Source organism: Microcaecilia unicolor, chromosome 1 (genome assembly GCF_901765095.1).
Source record: "Microcaecilia unicolor chromosome 1, aMicUni1.1, whole genome shotgun sequence".
Taxonomy (NCBI): domain Eukaryota; kingdom Metazoa; phylum Chordata; class Amphibia; order Gymnophiona; family Siphonopidae; genus Microcaecilia; species Microcaecilia unicolor.
The window spans coordinates 763703999-763730506 of NC_044031.1; the positions used below are offsets into that span (position 1 = coordinate 763703999).

General features: G+C 44.7%; 1 protein-coding gene across 1 annotated transcript in view; it reads right to left on the reverse strand.

Annotated features, from left to right (window-relative positions):
* The window catches only part of DENND4A (DENN domain containing 4A), a 576041-nt gene that overhangs the window by 197972 nt on the left and 351561 nt on the right, over positions 1-26508 (reverse strand). Inside the window, 2 exon segments of the mRNA XM_030189785.1 lie at positions 14801-14920; positions 19050-19178. Coding sequence (XP_030045645.1) covers positions 14801-14920; positions 19050-19178 — 249 coding nt within the window.

Consider the following 26508-nt stretch of genomic DNA (forward strand, 5'->3'; position numbering starts at 1 on the left):
CCTGAAATGCACTGCAGTACCCACTAAAAACTGCTCCAGGGACCTGCATACTCCTGTCATGGAGCTGGGTATGACATTTGAGACTGGCATAGAGGCTGGCAAAAAAATGTTTTTAATTTTTTTTTTTGGGTGGGAGGGTGTTGGTGACCACTGGGGGAGTAAGGGGAGGTCATCCCCGATTCCCTCCGGTGGTCATCTGGTCAGTTTGGGCACCTTTTCAAGGCTTGGTCATGGACAAAAAAGGACCAAGTAAAGTCGGCCAAATGCTCGTCAGAGCCGGCCTTCTTTTTTCCATTATCGGCCCAGGCCGGCCATCTCTTAACCACGCCCCCATCCAGCCTTCGGTACACTGCCGACATGCCCCCTTAAACTTTGGCCAGCCCTGCGACGGAAAGCAGTTAAAGCCAGCCAAAATTGGCTTTCGATTCTACCGATTTGGCCGGCCTTAGGAGAAGGCCAGCCATCTCCCGATTTGTGTCAGAAGATGGCCGCCCTTCTCCTTCGAAAATAAGCAGGAAAGCAAACATGCTAAACAATTACTTCTCTTCAGTGTTCACGGAGGAAAATCCTGGTGAAGGACCGCAGTCGGCTGCCTAGAGAACATCTGGGAATGGAGTGATACTGCACAATTTACGGAAAAAAGAGTTTATAAACAGCTGGAGAATCTGAAAGTGGACAAGGCTACGGGGCTGGATAGAATACATCCTAGGATACTGAAGGAGCTCAGAGAAGTACCAGCGGGACCTCTTAACCTTTTAGTGTCCAATGTTCTCATCAATCTGTTCCTATATGGCTTATTACGGGAACATTAGACACTAAAGGGTTAAAGATTTATTTAATAGATATTTAGAGACGGGAGAGGTTCCGCGGGACTGGAGATGAGCGGATGTGGTCCCTCTTCACAAAAGTGGAGACATGGAAGAAGTGGGAAACTACAGACCTGAAAGTCTCACGTCGGCGGTAGGAAAAATAATGGAGTTGCTGCTGAAAGAAAGGATAGTTAACTTTCTAGAAGACAACAGGTTACAGGACCTGAGGCAACATGGCATTACCAAAGGAAAATCCTGCCATACGAATCTAATTGATTTCTTTGGCTGGGTGACCAAAGAACTGGATGAAGGACGTGAGCTAGATATATTCTACTTGGATTTCAGCAAAGCCTTTGATACAGTCCCCCAGAGAAGATTTGTGAATAAGCTGAAAGGGCTGAACTTAGGACCAAAAGTGGTGAATTGGATAGGAAACTGGTTGACCGACAGGTGGCAGAGGGTGGTGGTAAATGGAATCCGCTCGGAGGAAAGGAAGCTGAGCAGTGGTGTTCCTCAGGAGTCGGTGCTGGGGCCTATTCTGTTTAATATATTTGTGGGTGATATTGCTGGAGGGTTGGAAGACAAGGTTTGCCTTTTTGCGGATGACACAAAAATAGCCAATAGAGTGGATACCCTGGAGGAAGTAGAAACGATGAGAAGGGATCTCCAAACGTTAAAAGAATGGTCGAGGGTCTGGAAGTTAAAATTTAATGCTAAGAAGTGTAGAGTGATGCACCTGGGGTGCAGAAACCCGAAAGAGAGATACTGGATAGGAGGGGAGAGATTAGTAAGCTCGAATCAGGAGACAAACCTTATGGTGTTGGTGTCTGAGGATCTGAAGGTGAAAAAACAATGTGACAAGGCGACGGCCGTGGCCAGAAGGATGCTAGACTGCATAGAAAGGAGTATAACTAGCAGAAGAAAGGAGATGTTGATGTTACTCTACAAGTTGTTGGGTGAGGCCCCACTTGGGAGTATTGTGTTCAGTTTCGGAAGCCGTATCTGGCTAAGGATGTAAAAAGACTGGAAGCAGTGCAAAGAAAAGCTACGAAAATGGTATAGGATTTACTTTGCAAACCGTATGAGGAGAGACTTGCCGACCTGAACATGTATACTTTGGAGGAAAGGAGAAACAGTGGTGACATGATACAGACATTCATATATTTGAAAGGTATTAATACGCAAACAAACCTTTTCTGGAGACTGGAACGTGGTAGAACTAGAGGACATGAATTGAGGTTGAAGGGGGGCAGACTCAGGAGTAATGTCAGGAAGTATTTTTTCACATAGAGGGTGGTGGATACGTGGCATGCCCTCCCATGGGAGGTGGTGGAGATGAAAACGGTAATGGAATTCAAACATGCGTGGGATGACGTAACGATCTACATCCCTTTTAAACACGACCTAAAGGAAATCACAAATGACATCAACCAAAGCTTCCATATCATGAACTCATGGGCGGACACATTTCAGCTAAAACTCAACAAAGAAAAAACACAATGCTTCATACTCACCTCACAACACAACACTAACAAATTCACCACAACAAACACACCAAACTTGGCCCTCCAAGTTTCAAACACCCTGAAAATTCTTGGAGTAACCATTGATCGAAACCTTACTCTTGAAAGTCATGTGAAAAATACAACCAAAAAGATGTTTCACTCAATGTGGAAACTTAAAGAGTAAGACCTTTCTTCCCAAGAACCATCTTTCGCAACCTAGTACAATCAATGGTGCTGAGCCACCAAGATTACTGCAATGCACTATACGCTGGTTGTAAAGAGCAAATCATCAAGTAACTCCAAACAATCCAGAATACTGCAGCCAGACTCATATATGGTAAAACAAAATATGAAAGTGCAAACCATTAAGAGAAAAGTTACACTGGCTTCCACTTAAAGAACGTATTGCGTTCAAGGTATGCACTCTTATTCATAAAATCATTCATGGAGATGCCCCAGCCTACATGTTAGACCTAGTAGACCTACCCCTCAGGAACGCTAAAAAATCATCCCGCACATTCCTGAATCTTCACTTCCCCGGCTCGTGTTCGTCAGTCCTATACGTAGCAAGACAAAGACAAGGGAAGACACAACTCCAAAGGGGAGGCGGGCGGGTTTGTGAGAACAATCAGCCTGCTGTCCTCGGAGAATACCTTCTACAGGTATGTAGCATTCGCTTTCTCCGAGGACAAGCAGGCTGCTTGTTCTCACTGATGGGGTATCCCTAGCCCCCAGGCTCACTCAAAACAACAAACATGGTCAATTGGGCCTCGCAACGGCGAGGACATAACTGAGATTGACCTAACAATTTATCCAACTAACTGAGAGTGTAGCCTGGAACAGAATAAACATGGGCCTAGGGGGGTGAAGTTGGATTCTAAACCCCGAACAGATTCTGAAGCACTGACTGCCCGAACCGACTGTCGCATCGGGTATCCTGCTGCAGGCAGTAATGAGATGTGAATGTGTGGACAGATGACCACGTCGCAGCTTTGCAAATCTCTTCAATAGTGGCTGACTTCAAGTGGGCTACCGACGTTGCCATGGCTCTAACATTATGAGCCGTGACATGACCCTCAAGAGCCAGCCCAGCCTGGGCGTAAGTGAAGGAAATGCAATCTGCTAGCCAATTGGATATGGTGCGTTTCCCCACAGCCACTCCCCTCCTGTTGGGATCAAAAGAAACAAACAATTGGGCAGACTGTCTGTTGGGCTGTGTCCGCTCCAGATAGAAGGCCAATGCTCTCTTGCAGTCCAATGTGTGCAGCTGACGTTCAGCAGGGCAGGAATGAGGACGGGGAAAGAATGTTGGCAAGACAATTGACTGGTTCAGATGGAACTCCGACACAACCTTTGGCAAGAACTTAGGGTGAGTGCGGAGGACTACTCTGTTATGATGAAATTTGGTGTAAGGAGCCTGGGCTACCAGGGCCTGAAGCTCACAGACTCTACGAGCTGAAGTAACTGCCACCAAGAAAATGACCTTCCAGGTCAAGTACTTCAGATGGCAGGAGTTCAGTGGCTCAAAAGGAGGTTTCATCAGCTGGGTGAGAACGACATTGAGATCCCATGACACTGTAGGAGGCTTGACGGGGGGGCTTTGACAAAAGCAAACCTCTCATGAAGCGAACAACTAAAGGCTGTCCTGAGATCGGCTTACCTTCCACACGGTAATGGTATACACTAATTGCGCTAAGGTGAACCCTTACAGAGTTGGTCTTGAGACCAGACTCAGACAAGTGCAGAAGGTATTCAAGCAGGGTCTGTGTAGGACAAGAGCGAGGATCTAGAGCCTTGCTGTCACACCAGACGGCAAACCTCCTCCATAGAAAGAAGTAACTCCTCTTAGTGGAATCTTTCCTGGACGCAAGCAAGATGCGGGAGACACCCTCTGTCAGACCCAAAGAGGCAAAGTCTACGCTCTCAACATCCAGGCCGTGAGAGCCAGAGACTGGAGGTTGGGATGCAGAAGCGCCCCTTCGTCCTGTGTGATGAGGGTCGGAAAACACTCCAACCTCCACGGTTCTTCAGAGGACAACTCCAGAAGAAGAGGGAACCAGATCTGATGCGGCCAAAAAGGAGCAATCAGAATCATGGTGCCTCGGTCTTGCTTGAGTTTCAACAAAGTCTTCCCCACCAGAGGTATGGGAGGATAAGCATACAGCAGACCCTCCCCCCAGTCCAGGAGGAAGGCATCCGATGCTAGTCTGCCGTGGGCCTGAAGCCTGGAACAGAACTGAGGGACTTTGTGATTCGCTCGAGATGCGAAGAGATCTACCAAGGGGGTGCCCCACACCTGGAAGATCTGTCGCACTACACGGGAATTGAGCGACCACTCGTGAGGTTGCATAATCCTCCTCAACCTGTTGGCCAGACTGTTGTTTATGCCTGCCAGATATGTGGCTTGGAGCACCATGCCGTGACGGCGAGCCCAGAGCCACATGCTGACGGCTTCCTGACACAGGGGGCGAGATCCGGTGCCCCCCTGCTTGTTGATGTGATACATGGCAACCTGGTTGTCTGTCTGAATTTGGATAATTTGGTGGGACAGCCGATCTCTGAAAGCCTTCAGAGCATTCCAGACCGCTCGTAACTCCAGGAGATTGATCTGCAGATCGCGTTCCTGGAGGGACCAGCTTCCTTGGGTGTGAAGCCCATCGACATGAGCTCCCCACCCCAGGAGAGACGCATCCGTAGTCAGCACTTTTTGTGGCTGCAGAATTTGGTAAGGACGTCCCAGAGTCAAATTGGACCAAATCATCCACCAATACAGGGATTTGAAAAAACTCGTGGACAGGTGGATCACGTCTTCTAGATCCCCAGCAGCCTGAAACCACTGGGAAGCTAGGGTCCAATGAGCAGATCTCATGTGAAGGCGGGCCATGGGAGTCACATGAACTGTGGAGGCCATGTGGCCAAGCAATCTCAACATCTGCCGAGCTGTGATCTGCTGGGATGCTCGCACCCGCGAGACGAGGGACAACAAGTTGTTGGCTCTCGCCTCTGGGAGATAGGCACGAGCCGTCCGAGAATCCAGCAGAGCTCCTATGAATTTGAGTCTCTGTACTGGGAGAAGATGGGACTTTGGATAATTTATCACAAACCCCAGTAGCTCCAGGAGGCGAATAGTCATCTGCATGGACTGTAGAGCTCCTGCCTCGGATGTGTTCTTCACCAGCCAATCGTCGAGATATGGGAACACGTGTACCCCCAGCCTGCGAAGTGCCGCTGCTACTACAGCCAAGCACTTCGTGAACACTCTGGGCGCAGAGGCGAGCCCAAAGGGTAGCACACAGTACTGGAAGTGACGTGTGCCCAGCTGAAATCGCAGATACTGTCTGTGAGCTGGCAGTATCGGGATGTGCGTGTAGGTGTCCTTCAAGTCCAGAGAGCATAGCCAATCGTTTTCCTGAATCATGGGGAGAAGGGTGCCCAGGGAAAGCATCCTGAACTTTTCCTTGACCAGATATTTGTTCAGGGCCCTTAGGTCTAGGATGGGACGCATCCCCCTGTTTTCTTTTCCACAAGGAAGTACCTGGAATAGAATCCCAGCCCTTCCTGCCCGGATGGCACTGGCTCGACCGCATTGGCGCTGAGAAGGGCGGAGAGTTCCTCTGCAAGTACCTGCTTGTGTTGGAAGCTGTAAGACTGAGCTCCCGGTGGACAATTTGGAGGTTTGGAGGCCAAATTGAGGGTGTATCCTTGCCGGACTATTTGAAGAACCCACTGATCGGAGGTTATGAGAGGCCACCTTTGGTGAAAAACTTTCAACCTCCCTCCGACCGGCAGGTCGCCCGGCACTGACACTTGGATATCGGCTATGCTCTGCTGGAGCCAGTCAAAAGCTCGTCCCTTGCTTTTGGTGGGGAGCCGAGGGGCCTTGCTGAGGCGCACGCTGCTGACGAGAGCGAGCGCGCTGGGGCTTAGCCTGGGCCGCAGGCTGTCGAGAAGGAGGATTGTACCTACGCTTACCAGAAGAGTAGGGAACAGTCTTCCTTCCCCCATAAAAACGTCTACCTGTAGAGGTAGAAGCTGAAGGCTGCCGGCGGGAGAACTTGTCGAAAGCGGTATCCCGCTGGTGGAGCTGCTCTACCACCTGTTCGACCTTCTCTCCAAAAATATTATCCGCACGGCAAGGCGAGTCCGCAATCCGCTGTTGGATCCTATTCTCCAGGTCGGAGGCACGCAGCCATGAGAGTCTGCGCATCACCACACCTTGAGCAGCGGCCCTGGACGCAACATCAAAGGTGTCATACACCCCTCTGGCCAGGAATTTTCTGCACGCCTTCAGCTGCCTGACCACCTCCTGAAATGGCTTGGCTTGCTCAGGGGGGAGCTTGTCCACCAAGCCCGCCAACTGCCACACATTGTTCCACATGTGTATGCTCGTGTAGAGCTGGTAAGACTGGATTTTGGCCATGAGCATAGAAGAATGGTAGGCCTTCCTCCCAAAGGAGTCTAAGGTTCTAGAGTCCTTGCCCGGGGGCGCCGAAGCATGCTCTCTAGAACTCTTAGCCTTCTTTAGGGCCAAATCCACAACTCCAGAGTTGTGAGGCAACTGAGTGCGCATCAGCTCTGGGTCCCCATGGATCCGGTACTGGGACTCGATCTTCTTGGGAATGTGGGGATTACTTAAAGGCTTGGTCCAGTTCGCCAGCAATGTCTTTTTTAGGACATGATGCATGGGTACTGTGTACACTTCCTTAGGTGGAGAAGGATAGTCCAGGAGCTCAAACATTTCAGCCCTGGGCTCGTCCTCCACAACCACCGGGAAGGGGATGGCCGTAGACATCTCCCGGACAAAGGCCGCAAAAGACAGACTCTCGGGAGGAGAAAGCTGCCTTTCAGGGGAGGGAGTGGGATCAGAAGGAAGGCCATCAGACTCCTCGTCAGAGAAATATCTGATGTCCTCCCCCTCCTCCCACGAGGCCTCACCATCGGTATCAGACACAAGTTCACGGACCTGTGTCTGAAGCCGTGCCCGGCTCGACTCCGTGGAACCACGGCCACGGTGTGAGCGTCGAGAGGTAGACTCCCTCGCCCGCACCAGCGAAGCTCCTTCCGCCGACGTCGTCGGGGAGCCTTCCTGGGAGGCGACCGCAGTCAGTACCGCAAGCGGCACCGATGTCGGAGACCTCACACCGGGCAAGGGGCCAGCCGGTGCCTCACTCGACGGTACCGGTGGCGCAAGCACCCCCGGTACCGGAGGGGAACGGCGCAACAGCTCTCCCAGGATCTCTGGGAGAATGACCCGGAGACTCTCGTGCAGAGCGGCTGTGGAGAAAGACATGGAAGCCGATGCAGGTGTCGATGTCAGAGTCTGTTCCGGGCGTGGAGGCTGTTCCGGGCTATCCAAGGTGGAGCGCATCGACACCTCCTGAACAGAGGGTGAGCGGTCCTCCCGGTGCCGATGCCTACTGGGTGTCGACTCCCTCGGCGACCCAGAGCTCTCGGTACCGACGCAGGAAGGAGACCGGTGTCGATGCTTCTTTGACTTTTTCAAACGAAGCATGTCACCGGAGCGTCCCGGTACCGATGAAGAGGACGTAGAATCCAGCCGTCGCTTCCTCGCGGCCGAAGAAGGTCGGTCTCGGGGGGGGGGGGGGGGCTGTACCGCAGGAGCCCTCAGGGTAGGGGGAGACCCACCCGAAGGCTCACCGCCACCAGCAGGGGAATGGACAGCCCTCACCTGCACTCTAGTCGAAGCACCACCGTCCGACGACATCAGCACTAGAGGAGGTCCCGTTACCACCGACGCAGCCTTCCGATGTCTCGGCCTCGACGCAGAGGGTCAATGCCTCGATGCACTCGATGCAGTCGCGGCCGAGGATGGAGATCTTGACGCTGTCGACGCCGACGCACTCGATACTCCCGGTGCCGATGCCGACGAAGAGCCCGAGAACAAAACGTTCCACTGGGCCAATCTCGCTACCTGAGTCCTTTTCTGTAAAAGGGCGCAAAGACTACAGGCCTGCGGGCGGTGCCCAGCCCCCAGACACTGAAGACACGACGCGTGCCTGTCTGTGAGCGAGATTACCCGGGCGCACTGGGTGCACTTCTTGAAGCCGCTGGGAGACTTCGATGACATGGGTGGAAAAATCACGCCGGTGAAATCAAAACTCGTAATTGCAGTAAGGCACCAAAAAGAGGGGGAGAAAAAATTCGACCCGAGGCCTCAAAAGGGCCTACCCCGAAAACGAAAGAAAACTTAACGGGGTAAAAACTGGAAATACAGGAAGGGGAAAAAGACCGAAAGGCCTTCTTCCGAAATCCCCTTTTTTTTTTTTTTTTTAGCGAAAAATCAAAAAGACGCACGAGGGTCAACTTAAGGGGCGCGAATGGCGTAAACACGACCTTACCGAGCGCGGACAAAAAAAGACTGACGAACACGAGCCGGTTCTGGCGGGACGACGGCCGTGCATGCGCGGTGTGCATCGGCGCGCGAGGACTAGCAAAGGTCTTTGCTAGTAAAGTGTTCCGATTGGAGGGGCTGCCGTGGACGTCACCCATCAGTGAGAACAAGCAGCCTGCTTGTCCTCGGAGAACATCTGCTTATACGCAAAGCAGCTCTAGTGGATAAAAAGCCTGCCCTGAAGGTTTGGACTACCCCAGACTCACCTTCCTTTTGGGGCTGGCATAGTATGTTCACCATATTATGATGATGGAGAAGCAGAAGGCTGGATTGTCCTTTAATCATAAGAAAAAATTTGGCAATATGGGATCCTTATTATAAATTCACTTTCACCTAGAGCCCGAAGTCTGATACCAAATACTTCCTGACATTATTCCTGAGTGCCCCCCCCCCCCCCTCCCCGGCAATCTCAATTCATGTCCTCTTGTTCTACCACCTTCCTGTCTCTGGAAAAGGTTTGTTCGTAAATTAATACCTTTCAAATATTTGAATGTCTACCACATCACCTCTGTCTCTCCTTTCCTCCAGAGTATACATGTTCAGGTGCTCAAGTCTCTCCTCATATGTCTTACAACGCAAACCCCATACCAGTTCGGTCGTTTTTTTCTGAACCGCTTCAAGTGCACAGTCACTTTAAAACTTTGAGGACAGGCGTCGATGGTGACCTAATTCCAATAGGAATAATAGGGGATAGAAGGGGAGGAGAGGGGATTCACAGGGAAAGGGAAGGAATAGGGGAGGGGAGGAGGGAGGGGGGCTATAGGAGAACTTACCAGAAAACACAAATGATACCTGAAAAGAAGGATAGACTACTCGTTCGAATATTAGGAACAGGGGGGGGGGGGGGGGGGGGCTGGAGGCTGGGCTGGCTCCTCTCGGGCATCAAGATCACGCAAATATGGAGATGGATGGGCCAAAACAGACGCACTAATTAAGGTCATTACATGGAATGTTGGAGGTATTCCTTCGCCCATAAAAAGATCAAAAATCTTAAGACACCTCCAAAGGCTTAGAGCTGACATAGCCTTTTTACAAGAGACACATTTATCTGCAGAAGAACATGCTAAGCTGAATAAATGGTGGGTGGGGGAATGTGTGTCAACAGCAGCGATAGGGAGAAAAAGGGGAGTGGCAATTCTAATTAGAAAAGGAATAGCAAGCCACATTCATAAGATAATCCAGGACCCAGAGGGACGATATGTGTTAGCTATTGTCACAATTAATAGAAGAAAACTATTACTGGGCAGTATATATGCTCCAAATGTCCTAGATCTTAAATTTTACAAAAAACTAGTGGCAAAAATAGTACATCTAGAATCACTACCCATAATACTGGGAGGAGATTTTAATATGACCTGGGACCCACAATTAGATCGCTCACACCCTCCGGCAACAACCCACCGGACACAAACTAGAGGGTTACCTGAACTATGCACCACACTAGATCTCATAGATATATGGAGGACACTACATCCTGGGATCAGAGAATATACACATATGTCAAGAGCCCATGGCACCTCTTCCAGGACTGATTACCTACTAACATCAAGCACACTATTTCCCACAATTAGAGACGCTGATATAGGACCGTGCGTTATCTCGGATCATGCGACGGTACATATGAATTGGATGGGGGGGTTGGAAGAAGAGAAGTTTCGGGGGTGGACGTTCCCAACGTATTTAGTAAATAATGTGAGATTTCGAGAACATCTACAAACGAAATGGGCAGAGTACAAACATTTTAATGAGGAAACAGTACCAACTTCAACCAAATTTTGGGAAGCCGCAAAGGTGGTCTTGTGGGGAGAAATTATCAGTTTTACTACCCAATACGAACGTGCAAGAGATAGGGAAATCCTGCGACTTGAGAAACAATTGCGAGAAGTGAATAGACACTATGGCTTAAATCCATGCCCTTGACTTAGACAGGAGGTACTGGAGATACAGGCGGCTTACAACTCCTTACTTCATGACAGGGAAGTGAAATCCCAAACATATTATAGATTCCAATTATATAAATTTGGGAATAAGGGAGGGAAATTTTTGGCAAGAATTATTGCCCCTAGATATGCTTCCAGAAATATCACTAGTTTAAAAACACAAAAGGGGAGTTTGATACATTCTAATAAAGAAATCAGACAGGCATTTAAAACATATTATCAACACTTATATAGCTCCACAGAACAGGAAGGACTATCAGGCAAGCAATATCTTCAAAACCTTACGATCCCACAGATAAACGAACATGACCGCAATCTATTGAATGCGGAGATTAGTGAGGATGAGATCACATGGGCTATAGGACACAGTAAGATGGGCAAAGCGCCAGGTCCCGATGGATACAAAGCAGAATTCTATAAATTAATGGGAGAGTCGATAGTACCTACATTAACTAAAGTGTTCAATGAATGGATATCAAATGGCACACTACCTGAGCATTTAAATCTAGCAAGCATAATCGTGTTTCCAAAGCCTAATCGAGATGCACAACTAGCAACTTCGTATCGACCTATATCGCTTATTAACCATGAAGTAAAACTATTCGCAAAAATTTTAGCAAATAGACTAGGCCGTGTTCTACCAAAAATAATCCATGAAGCTCAAGTTGGCTTTGTGCAGGGCAGGTCGGTTGCCAAAAACCTCAGACGAATTTTGACATCATTGGAATATCTAGGGCACACTAATGAACAAGCTTTAATGATTAGTTTTGACGCTGAAAAGGCGTTCGATAGAGTGGAATGGTCTTTCTTATATGAGGTGATGGAGGGGTATGGTATAAAAGGCGAGTTTGTACAGGCGATTAAAGCTTTATACGCAGCCCCTCTAGTGCAGGTAATGGTCAATGGGAATCTATCTGATGCAATTCATATAGGCAGGGGAACGAGACAAGGTTGCCCGCTATCGCCCTTACTTTTTGCATTATATTTGGACCTTCTAATTAGGGACATTCAAGACTGTCCAGCGGTGCCTGGAGTGGACATACAACATCAGATGTTCAAATTGGTTGCATTTGCTGATGACTTGCTAATTATTTTAAAGAACCCAAGAGAAGCGCTGGGTAATGTATTAGAAATTTTTAGGGAGTTCGGAGATTACTCGGGATTCACGCTAAATCTTGACAAATCAGAGGCCTTAGCTATAAATGCAGACGCCCATAGTTTATGGCCCATAGATTTCCCGTTAAAGTGGGCAACTAAATCTTTTAAATATTTAGGCATCCTACTACCGGTAAATACAAGAGACCTATATGATTTAAATGTTAGCAAACTCAAAGAGCAAACCATGTACCAGTTAGATTCTTGGCATAACCTTACGATATCTTTGACAGGGAGGATTTGTTTAACAAGGATGGTGATAATGCCGAGGTGGCTGTATGTTTTACAGGTTCTACCACTAAAACTCAAGCAAACTGACATAAAATACTTTTATAAAATTCTGAGGAAGTTCTGTTGGGCTGGGAAAAGGGCCAAACTTCAACAGAAATTCCTACTAGGAGGGTGGAGACAAGGGGGAATGGGGATTCCAAATATTAAATACTACAATATGGCTTGCTTGCTACGACAGGTTAGAGATTGGCTAATGAATACATCGGCTCATACACCACTTGAGTATGAGACGGTGTACTTTGCCCCATATAATTATATAGCGTTATTACACACTCAGAATAAAATACTCCCCCATAGATTTAAACATAGTGTTTTGCTCCAGCCTATCAGAGAAGCATGGAGATATATAGGGAAACTCCTGGGGGGAGACCCATCTATCACCGAGTTACTAACTATTAGGGGCAATCCGATGTTTATGCCGGGGATAGAGAATCAAACCTTTGTCACATGGGAAAGAAATGGCATAGTAACCATGCAAGACATACTGGGGGCTGATGGGCATATCAAAGCAGTAACACAAACGCAAATTACTGCACAATGGAGAGATCATTTTGCGCATCGCCAACTCATGCACTATGTGCGCACACTAAATACAAACGAGATTAAGAAGCAACTAGGTGAAAAAGTTAGAAAATTCTTTGAAGAAATAGCCGAAGAAGTTCCGTCGATCTCCAGCATACATTTGAAATTGTGGGGACTGATGCCTGGGAAAGAGTTTAGCCAACTTCGTCAGAAATGAGAAACAGATAGCAGCAGGGCATTGACAGGATGGAATATTGTAAAACAAATACAGGATATACCCAGAATAGTAGGAGGGGCAGGTCTTCGGGAATGTGCGTTTCGTATACTGCATAGGGCTTATTTTACCCAGACACAACTATACAAGTCAGGGGGCATTCATACCGCTACCTGCCTGAAATGTCAGAGGGCAGATAATTAGCTATATCATGCGATATGGGTGTGCCCTTTAATAAAAAGATACTGGAGACACATAGCTGTATTTCTGTCTACAATTGTGAATTGTGATATAGCATTGAATCCCGTATGTTTAGTATTAGATAAACATGACACCTTCCCCAGATTAAACAAAGACAAAATAATGCTGTGCCGCAAAGTATGTCTCGTTGCCAAAAAATGCATAATGCAGCACTGGACTTCTGCACACCCTCCGACCTTCTGGCACTGGCGGAACCAGGTACACCAATTGCTTACTTGGGAAGCGAGAGAGGCAAAAGGAACATACAAGCGAAAAGAGCGCTTTCTAAAAATTTGGGGGTGTTATTTGGACGGGATGACTCACAGAGGGAGAAGTCGAATTCTTAACACTCTGTAATATTCTTGGGTATCAATTGTGATAACAGAAGACTCATTTATAGGTTAATAGGGGGGGAGGGGGGGTCTTTTGATCAAGATGTGATATTGGTTATAGTATACAGCTGAGAACAAAGGGTAACAAATGAAAACACATAAGACAATGGAGGCTGATATTATTATACTTTATTATGTAAATGATGTTATTCTTTTGTCAACAATCTTACAATAGTTTGTCAACTTACTGGAGGGGAGGGATGGGGAGGGGAGGGGGAGGAGAAAGGGGTAAAAGGGGGAGGAAATTATTACAAAAATATTGTTGATGTTATAATTAGTTGACTGTGATGTATATGTACTAATTTTGGTGTTTGTATAACGGTCTGCCATTACGTTAATACAATAAAAAAGTTGCAACATAAAACTTTGAGGACAAAACTTGTTTTTGAATAACAGTGGGATACAAGAATGCATAAATAAATAAATAAATGTTGAATCAAAAAAGTTTTTTATGGTGGACTCTGCGAGTTTTAAGTATACTCATTTGCATGCGCAGACACAATATGTCCCAGTGCTGCAGACCCAAGCACTGAACGCACCAGTTATAGGGATCTGTGCCTGAAATGGTCCTATTGCACACTTTTTAAAGCCACTCAGCACCCTCATTGACATGGAAGGAAAAACAGCCGCCGCAAAATCAAAAGGCTCAATAGACTGGGGAGCGCAAGTAATTCCGTACCCAAAAATGGTCGATGCTTCCCGGTCAAAAAGTAGGGCTCAGAGGCCTCAAAGGTCGAAAAAATAAAAAAAAGTAACTTAAAAAATCAATAAATTGGTTAAGCTTAACAAAGAAAAAGAAAATATAAGAAAAATATCCCGAAAAATGGAAGGCACCAAAATGGAAAAATTTGACATGCTGAGGAGAGATTAGAAACCCAACCTTTCTGCTCCATGGGAAATGTTAGACTGCTGGTCCCGCGCTCAAGCGGGAAGGCGCCCACACTTACGCAGTAGGAGCACTGCCTCGAAGTTTTAAAGTGACACTGAACTATGATAGTGTCCACACTGGACTCCGTGGATGACATCACCCACACGTGAGAATATCATGCCTGCTTGTTTTCAGAGATCTAAAAAAACCTTTGAGATTGAGGTTGTAACACATATACATTCTGCAGATTGTGTAACACATTCATAGTAAAAGAGTAAGAAAAAGGAATAACTGAAATATCTGTATTGACTTGACACTTAAAAGCTAGAATTGTGTAACAGTGGCAGAGCGGTAGATCCTGACCTTTGATCTCAGTGTTAAAAATGATGAGACAGCTTTTCCAAGAGAAGGTGCAGTTTGCATTAAATTAACATAATTTAAGAGATACATACAGGAGCTGGTATCACTTTCTTTTTCGTCATCTTTTTCCTCTTGTATGTCTTGCACAGATGAATTTCCACGTCGGACCTCTTCCTTAGATAAAGAGTTGTAGCCATGATCTGATTGACCACCTGTGAAAGAAGATAATGGAAACAAAAAAGTAATGGTAACACTTTTCTCAAACAGAAAACATTGCCAGTGCTAGTTAGTAGTACTCTCAGCCAACATGTTAAACCAAACTGCTCAGCTAGCTATTATATAGCTGTCTGAAAAGGGGCTGCCTTCATGATTATAGCCAGGCTTCATCAATACTGCTCCACAACAGGGGGTTGGGTAGGAAAGGAAAAGAGAACATCTAGGGAAGCCTCAAGAATATAAAAGCAAATTACTTATTTTTTTTTACACTCGGCACCCAAAGGGATATTCTCTTAGGGAAGAAATGTGGCATGCATAAAGTAGCACATTTTGACAAACAACTTTTGAGTCTGTAATGTTGCTTTAAATTACTACTAGCAACTCTGAATTGTTACAGTAGAAGAGCATTTGATTATCAAGTCATGTACATGGTGCAGTGTGAAGACAACTAACTTATCTTGATAACCAGCTTCTATCTTACTGTGAAGACCATCTACAGAGCAAGTATTTTTATTGCAGTGGAGGTGGTAGGTGAAGAAAGTGAGGACACTTGTTTTTATGCTTTTGTTGTTTTACTTCATTATTTTCTATGCTGTGGCTACATATTTGAATTTTATTATATTGGTTTCACACCTCCTGCGTTAACCACTCTTTTGCTTTGTTTAGACAAGCTAATATAGCAACCATACCATAAGGTGATACACACAAGAGAAATTTTTGAAATACAGTGGAACCCCATTATAATGCGATCATGTATTTTGGCTCCCTTTCTTTGTAGTGACATTTCTTCTCCTGCCAATGTCTAGCTGCGTTGGGGTGGAGCCCACCCCTTTCCCTGCTTGAAACCCATTTCAGCCAATGGCCCACTATGCTGGGGTGGAGCCCACCCCCCTTTCCTGCTTGAAAACCAATGCTTAACTACACCAGTGTTGGCTCTGTCTTTGAGTTCATTATCCACGTGACTTTTCCTGCTCCCAGCGGACTCTTGATAAATGCGGCTTTTATCAGCTCCTTATCCAGGCAGCTTTCCTGCTCCTGGTGAACTCTTTATAAATGCGGCTTTTTTCAGCTTCAGGTGCTGTTCTGCAATCTACCATGGGTGGACTCAAAGAATGGCACCGAGCAGACAAAGCTACTTGAATAAAGAGTCAAACCATGGTAGATTGCAGAATGATACCAGGAGCAGACAAAGCCACTAGGATAATCTACCATGGGTGGACTCTTTATCCAAGTGGATTTGTCTGTTCCTGGTGCCATTCTGCAATCTACCTTGAGTGGACTCTTCGTCATCATTAGTGTGGTCTTCTGTTGTCTTTGTTGTGAGCTCTATACATGGAGAGACCATCTTGAAAGCAGAAGTCATTCACTACTCAAGAAAAGTTATCTGCACTAGATCAACTGAAGTCTGGTAAGCAACAAACCCAGCTGGCCAAAGAGCTAGGCATCAATGAATCTACTCTAGAAGGGAGAAGAAAAGAAGAAGAAAAGCTGAGAGGTTTACATAGGAAAAAAATTAAAGTGCCTATTGATGTAAACTTGGATTCTGCACTATATCAGACATTCGTCCAAGCTCAGTTACAGGTTGTCTCTATTTCAGGCCCCATCATGAAAGCACAGGCCAAAAAAGTTGACTGACAGCTAAATGGACAACATTCAAAGCCAGTAACGGAAGATTTCCGATCGGCTGACAAGGATGCAGCACATTCTTATCCAGGAGAACTTAAACTGATGAAACAGGACTGTGTTTCTAAATGTTACCAGATCGTACACTAGCAGCAAAAGATGATCACAGCTACAAAACATTCCTGATTTTGCAGGAAGCAAACAGTTTGCTTTAAGAAAACAGACCACACTGGATAAGTTCCTGTACTAGTACAATAATGTTGCACTGTATATATACAGTAGTTCAGAAGTGTATGTCTAGGTTTGTAGGAAATAAATTATGTGACATGACTAGAAACTCAGATGTGGACATAATCAAAATTTTTACAGCTATAAAACATTCATGATTTTGCAAGAAGCAAACAGTTTGCTTTAAGAAAAAGACCACACTGGATAAGTTAATAATGTTGTATATATACAGTAATTCAGCAGTGTCCATGCCTAGGTTTGTGGCAAATATTTAGCAACAGATCAATTTTTACTTAATTTTCAACTGGCCCCAATATAATGCGACCCCACATTTAACGCAATGCGATTTTATGGATCCCAAATATAGCATTATGACAGGGTGCCACTGTATTTTACTCATTGGGGGGGGGGGGCTGACAACTGCACTTTATGGGTAAAAGAACCAGTGCAGCACAAAGGACCAGGCAGCAGTGGAAAGACAACACAGGAGGACTTCATTTTGATATCCTGCTGGATGGTTTATGGCACTTGCAGCACTGGCCAGGTTGGCATTTTCAAAATGAGGTTTCTACCAGGAGTTTCTTTTGAAAATGTGCTCACAAGCTTGTAGGTACTACCAGCAACATGTGGATTAGAAAAGGAGGAAGGAAGACCAATGACAGCTGGCATGGTTAAAAAGTGAAGGAAGCTATTACAGCTAAAAGAAAATGGATAAAAGGACCAACTAAAAATAATAAGAAACAGCATAAGGAATGTCAAAGTCAAATGCAAAGCGCTGTTGGAAACAGGATGCCTGACTTGATGGACCTTTGGTCTGTACCAGTATGGCAATACTTATGTAACCCCAAATTCACCTTTGAAGGAGGGGATGTTTTTACAGTAGCTAAAAATAAGAAAAAAACATAAGCAACATAGTAACATGTTACTTGTTTTTTTGTTTGTTTGTTTGTTTAGCTACTGTAAAACCATCCCCTCCTTCAAAGGTGAATTTGGGGTTTCTGATATAATCAAAAAACTTGAAAATTGTCTATTCTCTAGGGTTCCTGACATCATCATCAGGCTGGTAACGTCACAGCCAGATAACACCAGAGTGGGACCTGTCTTTTCCCCAACGTCACTAAATTTTATACCAGCTCTTCTGCAGTTTTTGCCTTCATGATGCAGAAACTCCTATGCTGGTCTGGTTACCTTAATTCTGCTGCATGGAGCTTTCCTATGCTGTATGTTTTTCATCTGTGGGACAAATAACTTCAGATATAATCATAGGAGCCAAGATTTCAAAATTATTGGGGGTGCTAAGCCCATTGGAAATAACCCCTCCCTGGACACATACAAGGAATTTTCTCAATATTGGGGGTGCTCAAGAACCCACAGCACCCACAGAGTCGGATATAATCACAAAAAGATGTGCTCCAAATACCCTGCCACCTGTAGTGTTCGTTAATTAACATTTATGGCAAGAGTGTAGTGGTTCCATTTGGCCGGCCTGTCTAAAGGGCTTTATTTCATCACATACCTCCCTTTAGCTAATACCAGGTGGTATTGTTTTGTGATGACTTGCACTTAAGGTTACCTATTTAAAAAGGGTGTCTGGCTACTAAGACAATACATTCTAGGTCCCAAATGGTTTGCTAGGCTGACAGAACAAACTGAGACTGCCACAGATAGAGTGGGAGTTGGGAATGATAGAAAGACTGGGGTAGGAAAGAGGCAAGAGAGACTGTGTGAAGAGTATGACTGCTGGGAATAAGAGGGATTGAGAGAGAGTACGTAATTTTTAAAATTCTAATGTCATGTAAACAATTTGCATAAAATTTTAAATTTGTTACATGAAAACTGATATACACAGAATTTTAGGAACCTCCCAATGTTTCAATAGGTTTGGAAATAACTACATTTACAAATTATAAGCCCCTAGAATCAGACACCTTAATTATAATACAATTATGACTAGCATCCCTTTGGCATTTATAAAGGGAAAGAAATGTGCAGGAACTGCCCTAGAAGTGGTATAACTGAGATTTCTCTTATTTTCTTTTTGCTGGAAGATTACTGCACACCAATTCTATAAGCTGCTATAGGCACTTCAGGGTTTATCTGAGGGCGGTCATATAGTGGAAAACTCTGTATGGCTTTGGAACTAAACCAAACAACCTGCTGATTTCTTAATAGGTTGTTTCCAATATATTTTAGTAACATATGCTCTATTTGTCTAGTAATTCAATATAATTAAGTTCTATTGTATCAATAACTATAGTACGCATGTAAACAAACCTGTACTTGATCCATCATCAGCAGAATCCCCTTTGATTATTTGCCTGCTGAAGTGTGCCTGCTCCACACTGTTGATGTCATTAGAGCTATCCATGCTTCCATGACTAACCGCATCCAAGTCACTGCCATCTGCTTAAGAACAAAGCAGGAAGCAAATCTAGTAGAAAGTCCATCAGTCTATAATATACAGCTTCTTTTTGGCTCTCAACAGAATGCTGATGTATTAAAGGCTGCGAAAATAAGACTTGATGACTATACAGCCCCATATTGATTCTAGCTTCTAGTGGTATACCATGTAAGATTTAAAATGTTAATAATCGTTTTTAAATATTTCTTTCTGGATGCTCCAGTTGCTCTGAAAATGAAACTGATAAGATATGAACCTCATATTAATTATCAAGATGGCTCCAGTCTTCCCAAAAATTTCTACTGCAAACATTAGAGATATAGGATTTAAATATTCTGATACTCAGAAGAGGCCTTTTTCTAATTATGCCCTTGAATTATGGAATGCAATTCCTACAAAACTCTGTTTAGGACTTTGTGATCTCAGCTTCCATAGGGCATGTAAGGTCTGGTTATTCTGAGAAGCATTTTATGATTTATGTTATATTGTTTTTTTATTTAGTTATATGTTATCATGTGATTTGAATATGTATGTTTTTAAGTCACCTGGAGCATCCTTTGTGAAGGTGCCTCAAATTTTAGGAAGACAAACTCATGAGTACTACCTTAATAGAGTAGCAGGTGTTCTCCAAGGGCAATATGGACACAATGACAACCTCAGAAATGGGCGATATCTGACAGAGCCCACACAGGAAAACATTTCCTTCAACGCTGGTACATTACAAAAGATGTAACAAATGCACCTATGCTACTTCTGTGCTGCATCAATGTATCTAGTTTTGATCAGACCCTCAGGCATCTCCAGCGGCCGTGATCATGCTTCATATAGCCCTATGAAAGGGAAAGGACATAGAGGGTTTCCTGATCCCCTCCAGAATAGGGTCCCCCTCCTGTGCATCCTCCACTGCCTCTTCACAGATAGTTGGGGTGGAAAACCGGTGAGCTTTCATTCTTGGGATAGTAACCTCACTTTCCTCCAGTGAAATCATCCTCTGACTGGTCTGAGAGAGTTGCTCCTTAACTCAGCAGGCCCTCTTCCCATCTAACCCCACTCCTGGTAACTGTCCCCCACAGTTTTTGCAGCACCAGGGAAAGTTTAACAAGGAATAGAACTTCAAGCAGAGGTAGGAATGTTATGTGAAGACTTCATTTGTCCACTGAGAACATCTGCTACAGGTAATTTGATTTTCTTTAAGGCCAAGCAGGATAAAGTCTTCTCAGAAATGGACTCCCAAGACACAGATTGCCTTTAACATAAAAAGGGGGGGGGGGGGGAAGACATACTGCTAAACAAACTTTTTAAAATAAGTAATAGGTCTGTTTCAGCTAACTAGGCATCATAAAAATGGGCCCCTAGGAGGATGGAGTTGAATTTTAAATGTCAAAGAACGTTGCAGAACAGACTGGCCAAGTCTGATGTCTCATCAGTAATCCCTTTCTAAATAATGATGAAATGTGAAATGTATGGATTATCCATGTTATAGCTCTGGAAATCTCAAGAGCTGACCTTAAATGTGCCACTCATGCCACTATAGTTCTGACATGATGAGTCTTCATATAATCCTCTAAGCTCAGGCATAGCTGAAAGAGATACCATCCTCTAGTCAATTAGTATTCATTTGGTGGCTAGCAATGGCTATTGAGGTTACAAGAAGAAAAAGCTGGGTGGATTTTCTAAGGGTATTCATTTGCTCCAATCAGAAGGCTAAGACTATTTTCCTATCCTGCATGCCAAAGTGACTGCCCCCCAAAATAAGACTTTTCCGGTAAGGTAATCCAGTTTACAGGAGTCTATTATTTTTATTATTTATTACTTATTGCATTTGTATCCCACATTTTCCCACCTATTTGCAGGGTCAATGTGGCTTACAGAGTGTGGTTATGACAATCATTTCATGATAAGAGGTACAGTGCTTAATGTTTAAAGATTAGGTAAGGGAAGATCTACAGAATCATTTCATGATAACAGGTACAATCATTGATGTTTGAAGGTTACGTAAGGGAGGATAGACGGAAGGTGTTAGGTAGGATAGAGGTGAACTGTAATAACTGTGTGGATTGTTGAGGTAGTTTTGTAGGCCTTTTGGAAGAGATGTGTCTTCAGAGATTTGCGGAAGTTAGTTATCTCGTCAGTAGCTTTCAGGTCTGTAGGTAGAGTGTTCCACAACTGCATGCTCAAGTAGGAGAAGGTGGTGGCGTGTATCAGCTTGTATTTTAGTCCTTTACAGCTGGGGAAGTGCAGATTGAGAAATTTGCGGGATAATCTTACAGGGCCCGGATAGGCTCGTCGAGAGCTGCCATCGGTAAAGGCTGAGGGGCTGGTGTGGGGTCAGGTTATCAAATCGCCTGGGGTGTGGGAATAGGATCTCAGCTGCTGGGAGACAGATGCATCGGCACCTATCGAATAGAGGGGGAGAGGTCCTCCCGGCGTCGATACTTCTCAGGTGCCAAATCCCTCGGCATCCCAGATCTCCCAGCACCGTACGGAGATCAGTGTTGGTGCTTCTTGGCCTTGACCCGATGCACGTCAGAAACTCCTTAGTGCCGACAAGGAGGACATCGAATCCTCACATCTCCTTGGGGTCAGGTCCGATGGACAGTCACGGGAGGCCTGCACAGCTGGAGGCCTCGAGGCAGGTGGAGACCCATTCAATGATACAGTGAATGGTACTAAGCCACGCAGACTACTGTAATGGAATCTATGCGGGATGCAAAGATCAAATCATAAAGAAACTTCAGAACTCCCAAAACACAGCAGCCAGGCTAATATTCTGAAAAACGCATTTTGACAGCGCCAAACCACTCCAAGAAAAACTGCATTGGCTACCAATCAAAGAATGCATCACTTTCAAAATCTGCATGACTGTTCATAAAATTATTTATGGCGAGGCAGCGGGATACATGACAGACTTCATAGACTTACCAACTAGAAACACCACAAAATCAACACGATCATACCTAAACCTTCACTACCCAAGTAACAAAGGACTCAAATACATATCTACCTATGCATCCAGTTTTCCATACTTAAGCTGTGGAACGCACTGCCAAAAGCAGTAAAAACTATGCTCGACCACCTAAATTTCTGGAAAGCACTAAAGACAGAACTGTTCAAAAGAGCATACCCCACCGACCCAACATAAGATACATGGACACTTGCGACACAAAGTAACCAAAGACCGTAATGGACATTACCTGACTCTTCCTCCCCTCTCCCTATCTAAGTCCCCCCAACTGTACCTATCATACATTTACCTCACTCTACCACAATATCGCTTTGAATCAATCCAAACCATGTATTTGTTCATACCGGAATCGGTTACTGCTGCTAACGGTGATATGTAAGCCACATTGAGCCTGCAAAGAGGTGGAAAAATGTGGGATACAAATGCAACAAAAAAATAAATAAAGAGTGTCTCTAGGTCTCTCAGCAGCCATTCCTACCTCGACTCCCGATGTCGATGCTTCCCTCGACGCCACCGACCTCGATGTTGAAGAACCGGACCGAGCTCCATAAAGTTTCTCACGTTGAGCTTCTTGGGAAATTTGGGTCCTTTTCTTCATTAATTTTCCTACCACCGATGTGAAACTTATCGGTCTGTAGTTTCCCACTTCTTCCCTGTCTCCACTTTTGTGAAGAGGGACCACATCTGCTCGTCTCCAATCTCGCGGAACCTCTCCCATCTCTAAAGATCTATTATATAAATCTTTGAGGTCCCGCCAGGACCTCCCTGAGCTCCCTCAGTATCCTGGGATGTATCCCATCAGGCCCCATAGCTTTACCCACCTTCAGATTCTCCAGCTGTTTATAAACTCTTTCTTCCATAAACAGCGCAGTATCCACTCCATTCCCAAATATTCCCTCAGCAGCCAACTGTGGTCCTTCACCAGGATTTTCCTCCGTGAACACCAAAGAGAAGTAATTGTTTAGCACATTTGCTTTATCCTCCTCACTTTCCACATAACCATTCTCATTATCTTTCAGTCTCGCAATTCCATTCCTATCTTTTCTCCTTTCTCCAATATATCTGAAAAAGGTCTTGTCACCTCTCTTTACATCTTTAGCCATCTTGCAATAAGTTGCAAGATCCAAGACAACATGGTTTTACCAAAGGTAAATCGTGCCCAAAAAAAAATCTCATTGAATTCTTTGACTGGGTAACCAGGGAATTGAATCAAGCACGTGCAATAGATGTAATCTACTTAGATTTCAGCAAAGCCTTTGGCACAGTCCCTCACAGGAGGCTCTTGAATAAACCTGACAGGCTGAAGATAGGACCCGACGTGGTGAACTGGATTAGGAACTGGTTGACAGACAGATGCCAGAGGGTGGTGGTTAATGGAATTCGCTCGGATGAGGGAAAGGTGAGTAGCGGAGTGCCTCAGGGATCAGTGCTGGGGCCGATTCTGTTCCATATATTTGTGAGCGACATTGCTGAAGGGTTAAAAGGTAAAGTTTGACTTTTTGCGGATGATACCAAGATTTGTAACAGAGTGGATACCCCGGAGGGAGTGAAAAACATGAAAAAGGATCTGCAGAAGCTAGAAGAATGGTCTAATGTTTGGCAATTAAAATTCAATGCAAAGAAATGCAAAGTGATGCACTTAGGGAGTAGAAATCCACAGGAGACTATGTGTTAGGTGGAGAGATTCTGATAAGTACAGGCAGGGAGAGGGATCTTGGGGTGAATAGAATGGACCGTGTGCACTCAACTCAATGACTGGCTAATTGAAAGTAATTGGCTAGACCCATGTCAACCTAGTTTCAGACCTGGGTATGGAACAGAGATAGTTTGTGGGTCCCTTCTTGATGATCTGCACAGAAACCATGACAGGAGATCTGCCTCAGTACCAGTGTTGCTCGATTTCTCGGCAGTCTTCAACACCGTGGATCATATAATGCTTACAAGACTGGTAGAAACAGGTATCAGTGGCACAGTATTTACTTTGTTCAAATCCTATTTGTCAGATGGACAACAATCAGTTCTGTTCAGAACAGCACATCATTACCTTGGGCATTGAATTGTGGGTGCCACAGGAATCCATACTGTCTCCCATTTTATTTAATACATCTATGCTGATGATGTGCAACTACTCATACCCACTGAGCCAGATCTACCCACACTCTGAGTAACCTGACTGTCTGCCTAACCGCAACTCAGGAACGGGCAAACAGCAAACTTTGCCTGAACCCAAATAAAACAGAGATTATTTGAACACCAAACACAAGTGGAGAAATACCAGACTTCAAAATACCTTTTTGGAAGTATGAACTCCCCCTAAAATCACAGGTCACGAACCTTGGGATACTGCTAGACTCATCACTTACTTTGATCCCACAAATTCAAACAACCTTCAAAAGTTGTCTCTATTGCCTACGGCAGCTACGAAGTGGAGTTGAACGGGTAGATGTGAAGCGTCTGTTCATGCTTTCCAAAAATACTAGGACTAGGGGCATGCGATGAAGCTACAATGTAGTAAATTTAAAACGAATCGGAGAAAATGTTTATTCACTCAACGTGTAATTAAACTCTGGAATTCGTTGCCAGAGAATGTGGTAAAGGCGGTTAGCTTAGTGGAGTTTTAAAAAGGTTTGCACGGCTTCCTAAAGCCTTTGGTCTTTCCCAGTATGGCAATACTTATGTACTTATGAGAACACCTAGATCCCTTTCTTGGTCGATGACTCCTAACGTGGAACCTTGCATGACGTAGTTATAATTCGGGTTCCTCTTTCCCACATGCATAACTTTGCACTTGAGCACATTATTCGTCATCTGCCATTTAGATGCCCAGTCTCCCAAGGTCCTCCCGCGATTTAACAACTTTGAATAACTTTGTTTCATCAGCAAATTTAATTACCTCACTAGTTACTCTCATCTCTAGGTCATTTATAAATAAGTTAAAAAGCAGCGGTCCCAGCACAGACCCCTGGGGAACCCCACTAACTACCCTTCTCCATTGAGAATACTGACCATTTAACCCTACTCTCTCTTTTCTATCTTTTAACCAGTTTTTAATCCACAATAGAACACTACCTCCTATCCCATGACTCTCCAATTTCCTCTGGAGTCTTTCATGAGGTACTTTGTCAAACGCATTCTGAAAATTCAGATACACAATATCAACCGGCTCACCTTTATCCACATGTTTGTTCTCCCCTTCAAAGAAATGTAATAGATTGGGGAGGCAAGATTTCCCTTCACTAAATCCATGTTGGCTTTGTCTCATTAATCCATGCTTTTGAGTATGTTCTGTAATTTTGTTCTTTATAATTGTCTCCACCATTTTGCCAGTCACCGACGTCTGACTCACCGGTCTATAATTTCCCAGATCTCCTCTGGAACCTTTTTTAAAAAATCGGCGTTACATTGGCCACCTTCCAGTCTTCTGGTACCACACTCAATTTTAAGGATAAATTACATATTACTAACAATAGCTCCGCAAGTTCATTTTTCAGTTCTATCAGTACTCTGGGATGAATTCCATCCAGTCCAAGGGATTTGCTACTCTACAGTTTGTAGACCTGCCCTATTACATCCTCTGACTCGTCAGCTTCGAATACCATTTCTGGCACCCGTATCTCACCCAAACCTTCCTCGGTGAAGACTGAAGCAAAGAATTCATTTAATCTCTCTGCTACGGCTTTGCAGAATGTAGCAGTCAAGCTTATCACAGGCAGTCAGAAATATGAAGGGTAAGAAAGTAGGAAGAATTTGAAAGTAAGATGACTGATTTGAAGAAAGTTGCACATGAGGTCAGAGAGATGGTTAAATATTATCTCAGTTAGGCTAGGAGTGGATAAACATGTCCCGCTGCAGTATGTGCAGCCTGAGTCAATCCTTGTGTGTGTGAGTGAGACTAACAAGTTAGTTACTTCTTCCATTAAAGGCTTATTTTCTAAAGGGGTGGGGAATGGGGGGGGAGAAGAGAATTGGGGGGAAGGGGAGAGGAAGAAAAATGTTAAAAGTTTGATGATGACGTTATAGTTGAAAACTGTTAGTATGGAAGTCATATCAGCAAGAACTATCTGTAACATGAAAATGCTGTCTTGATATGAAGTATCATCAATAAAAATTATTAAACATTAAAGGATTATTTTCTTTTCTCCGTTTTGTTTTATTTCTATTTATTACCTTTAAAAGTGGACTAACATGGCTAACACACCATTTGACTAATGAGAAAGAAACTTCAAACAGAATGCCTTCTGTGATGGAAAAGATTCAGAATTCAGCTTCAGAAAACAAATTGAAGCTCAACACTAATAAAACTAAAATTCTTTGGTTTTCTAACCCTGGAGTGATGGTGCCCAAACAGATAGCTTTATCACAAAGTA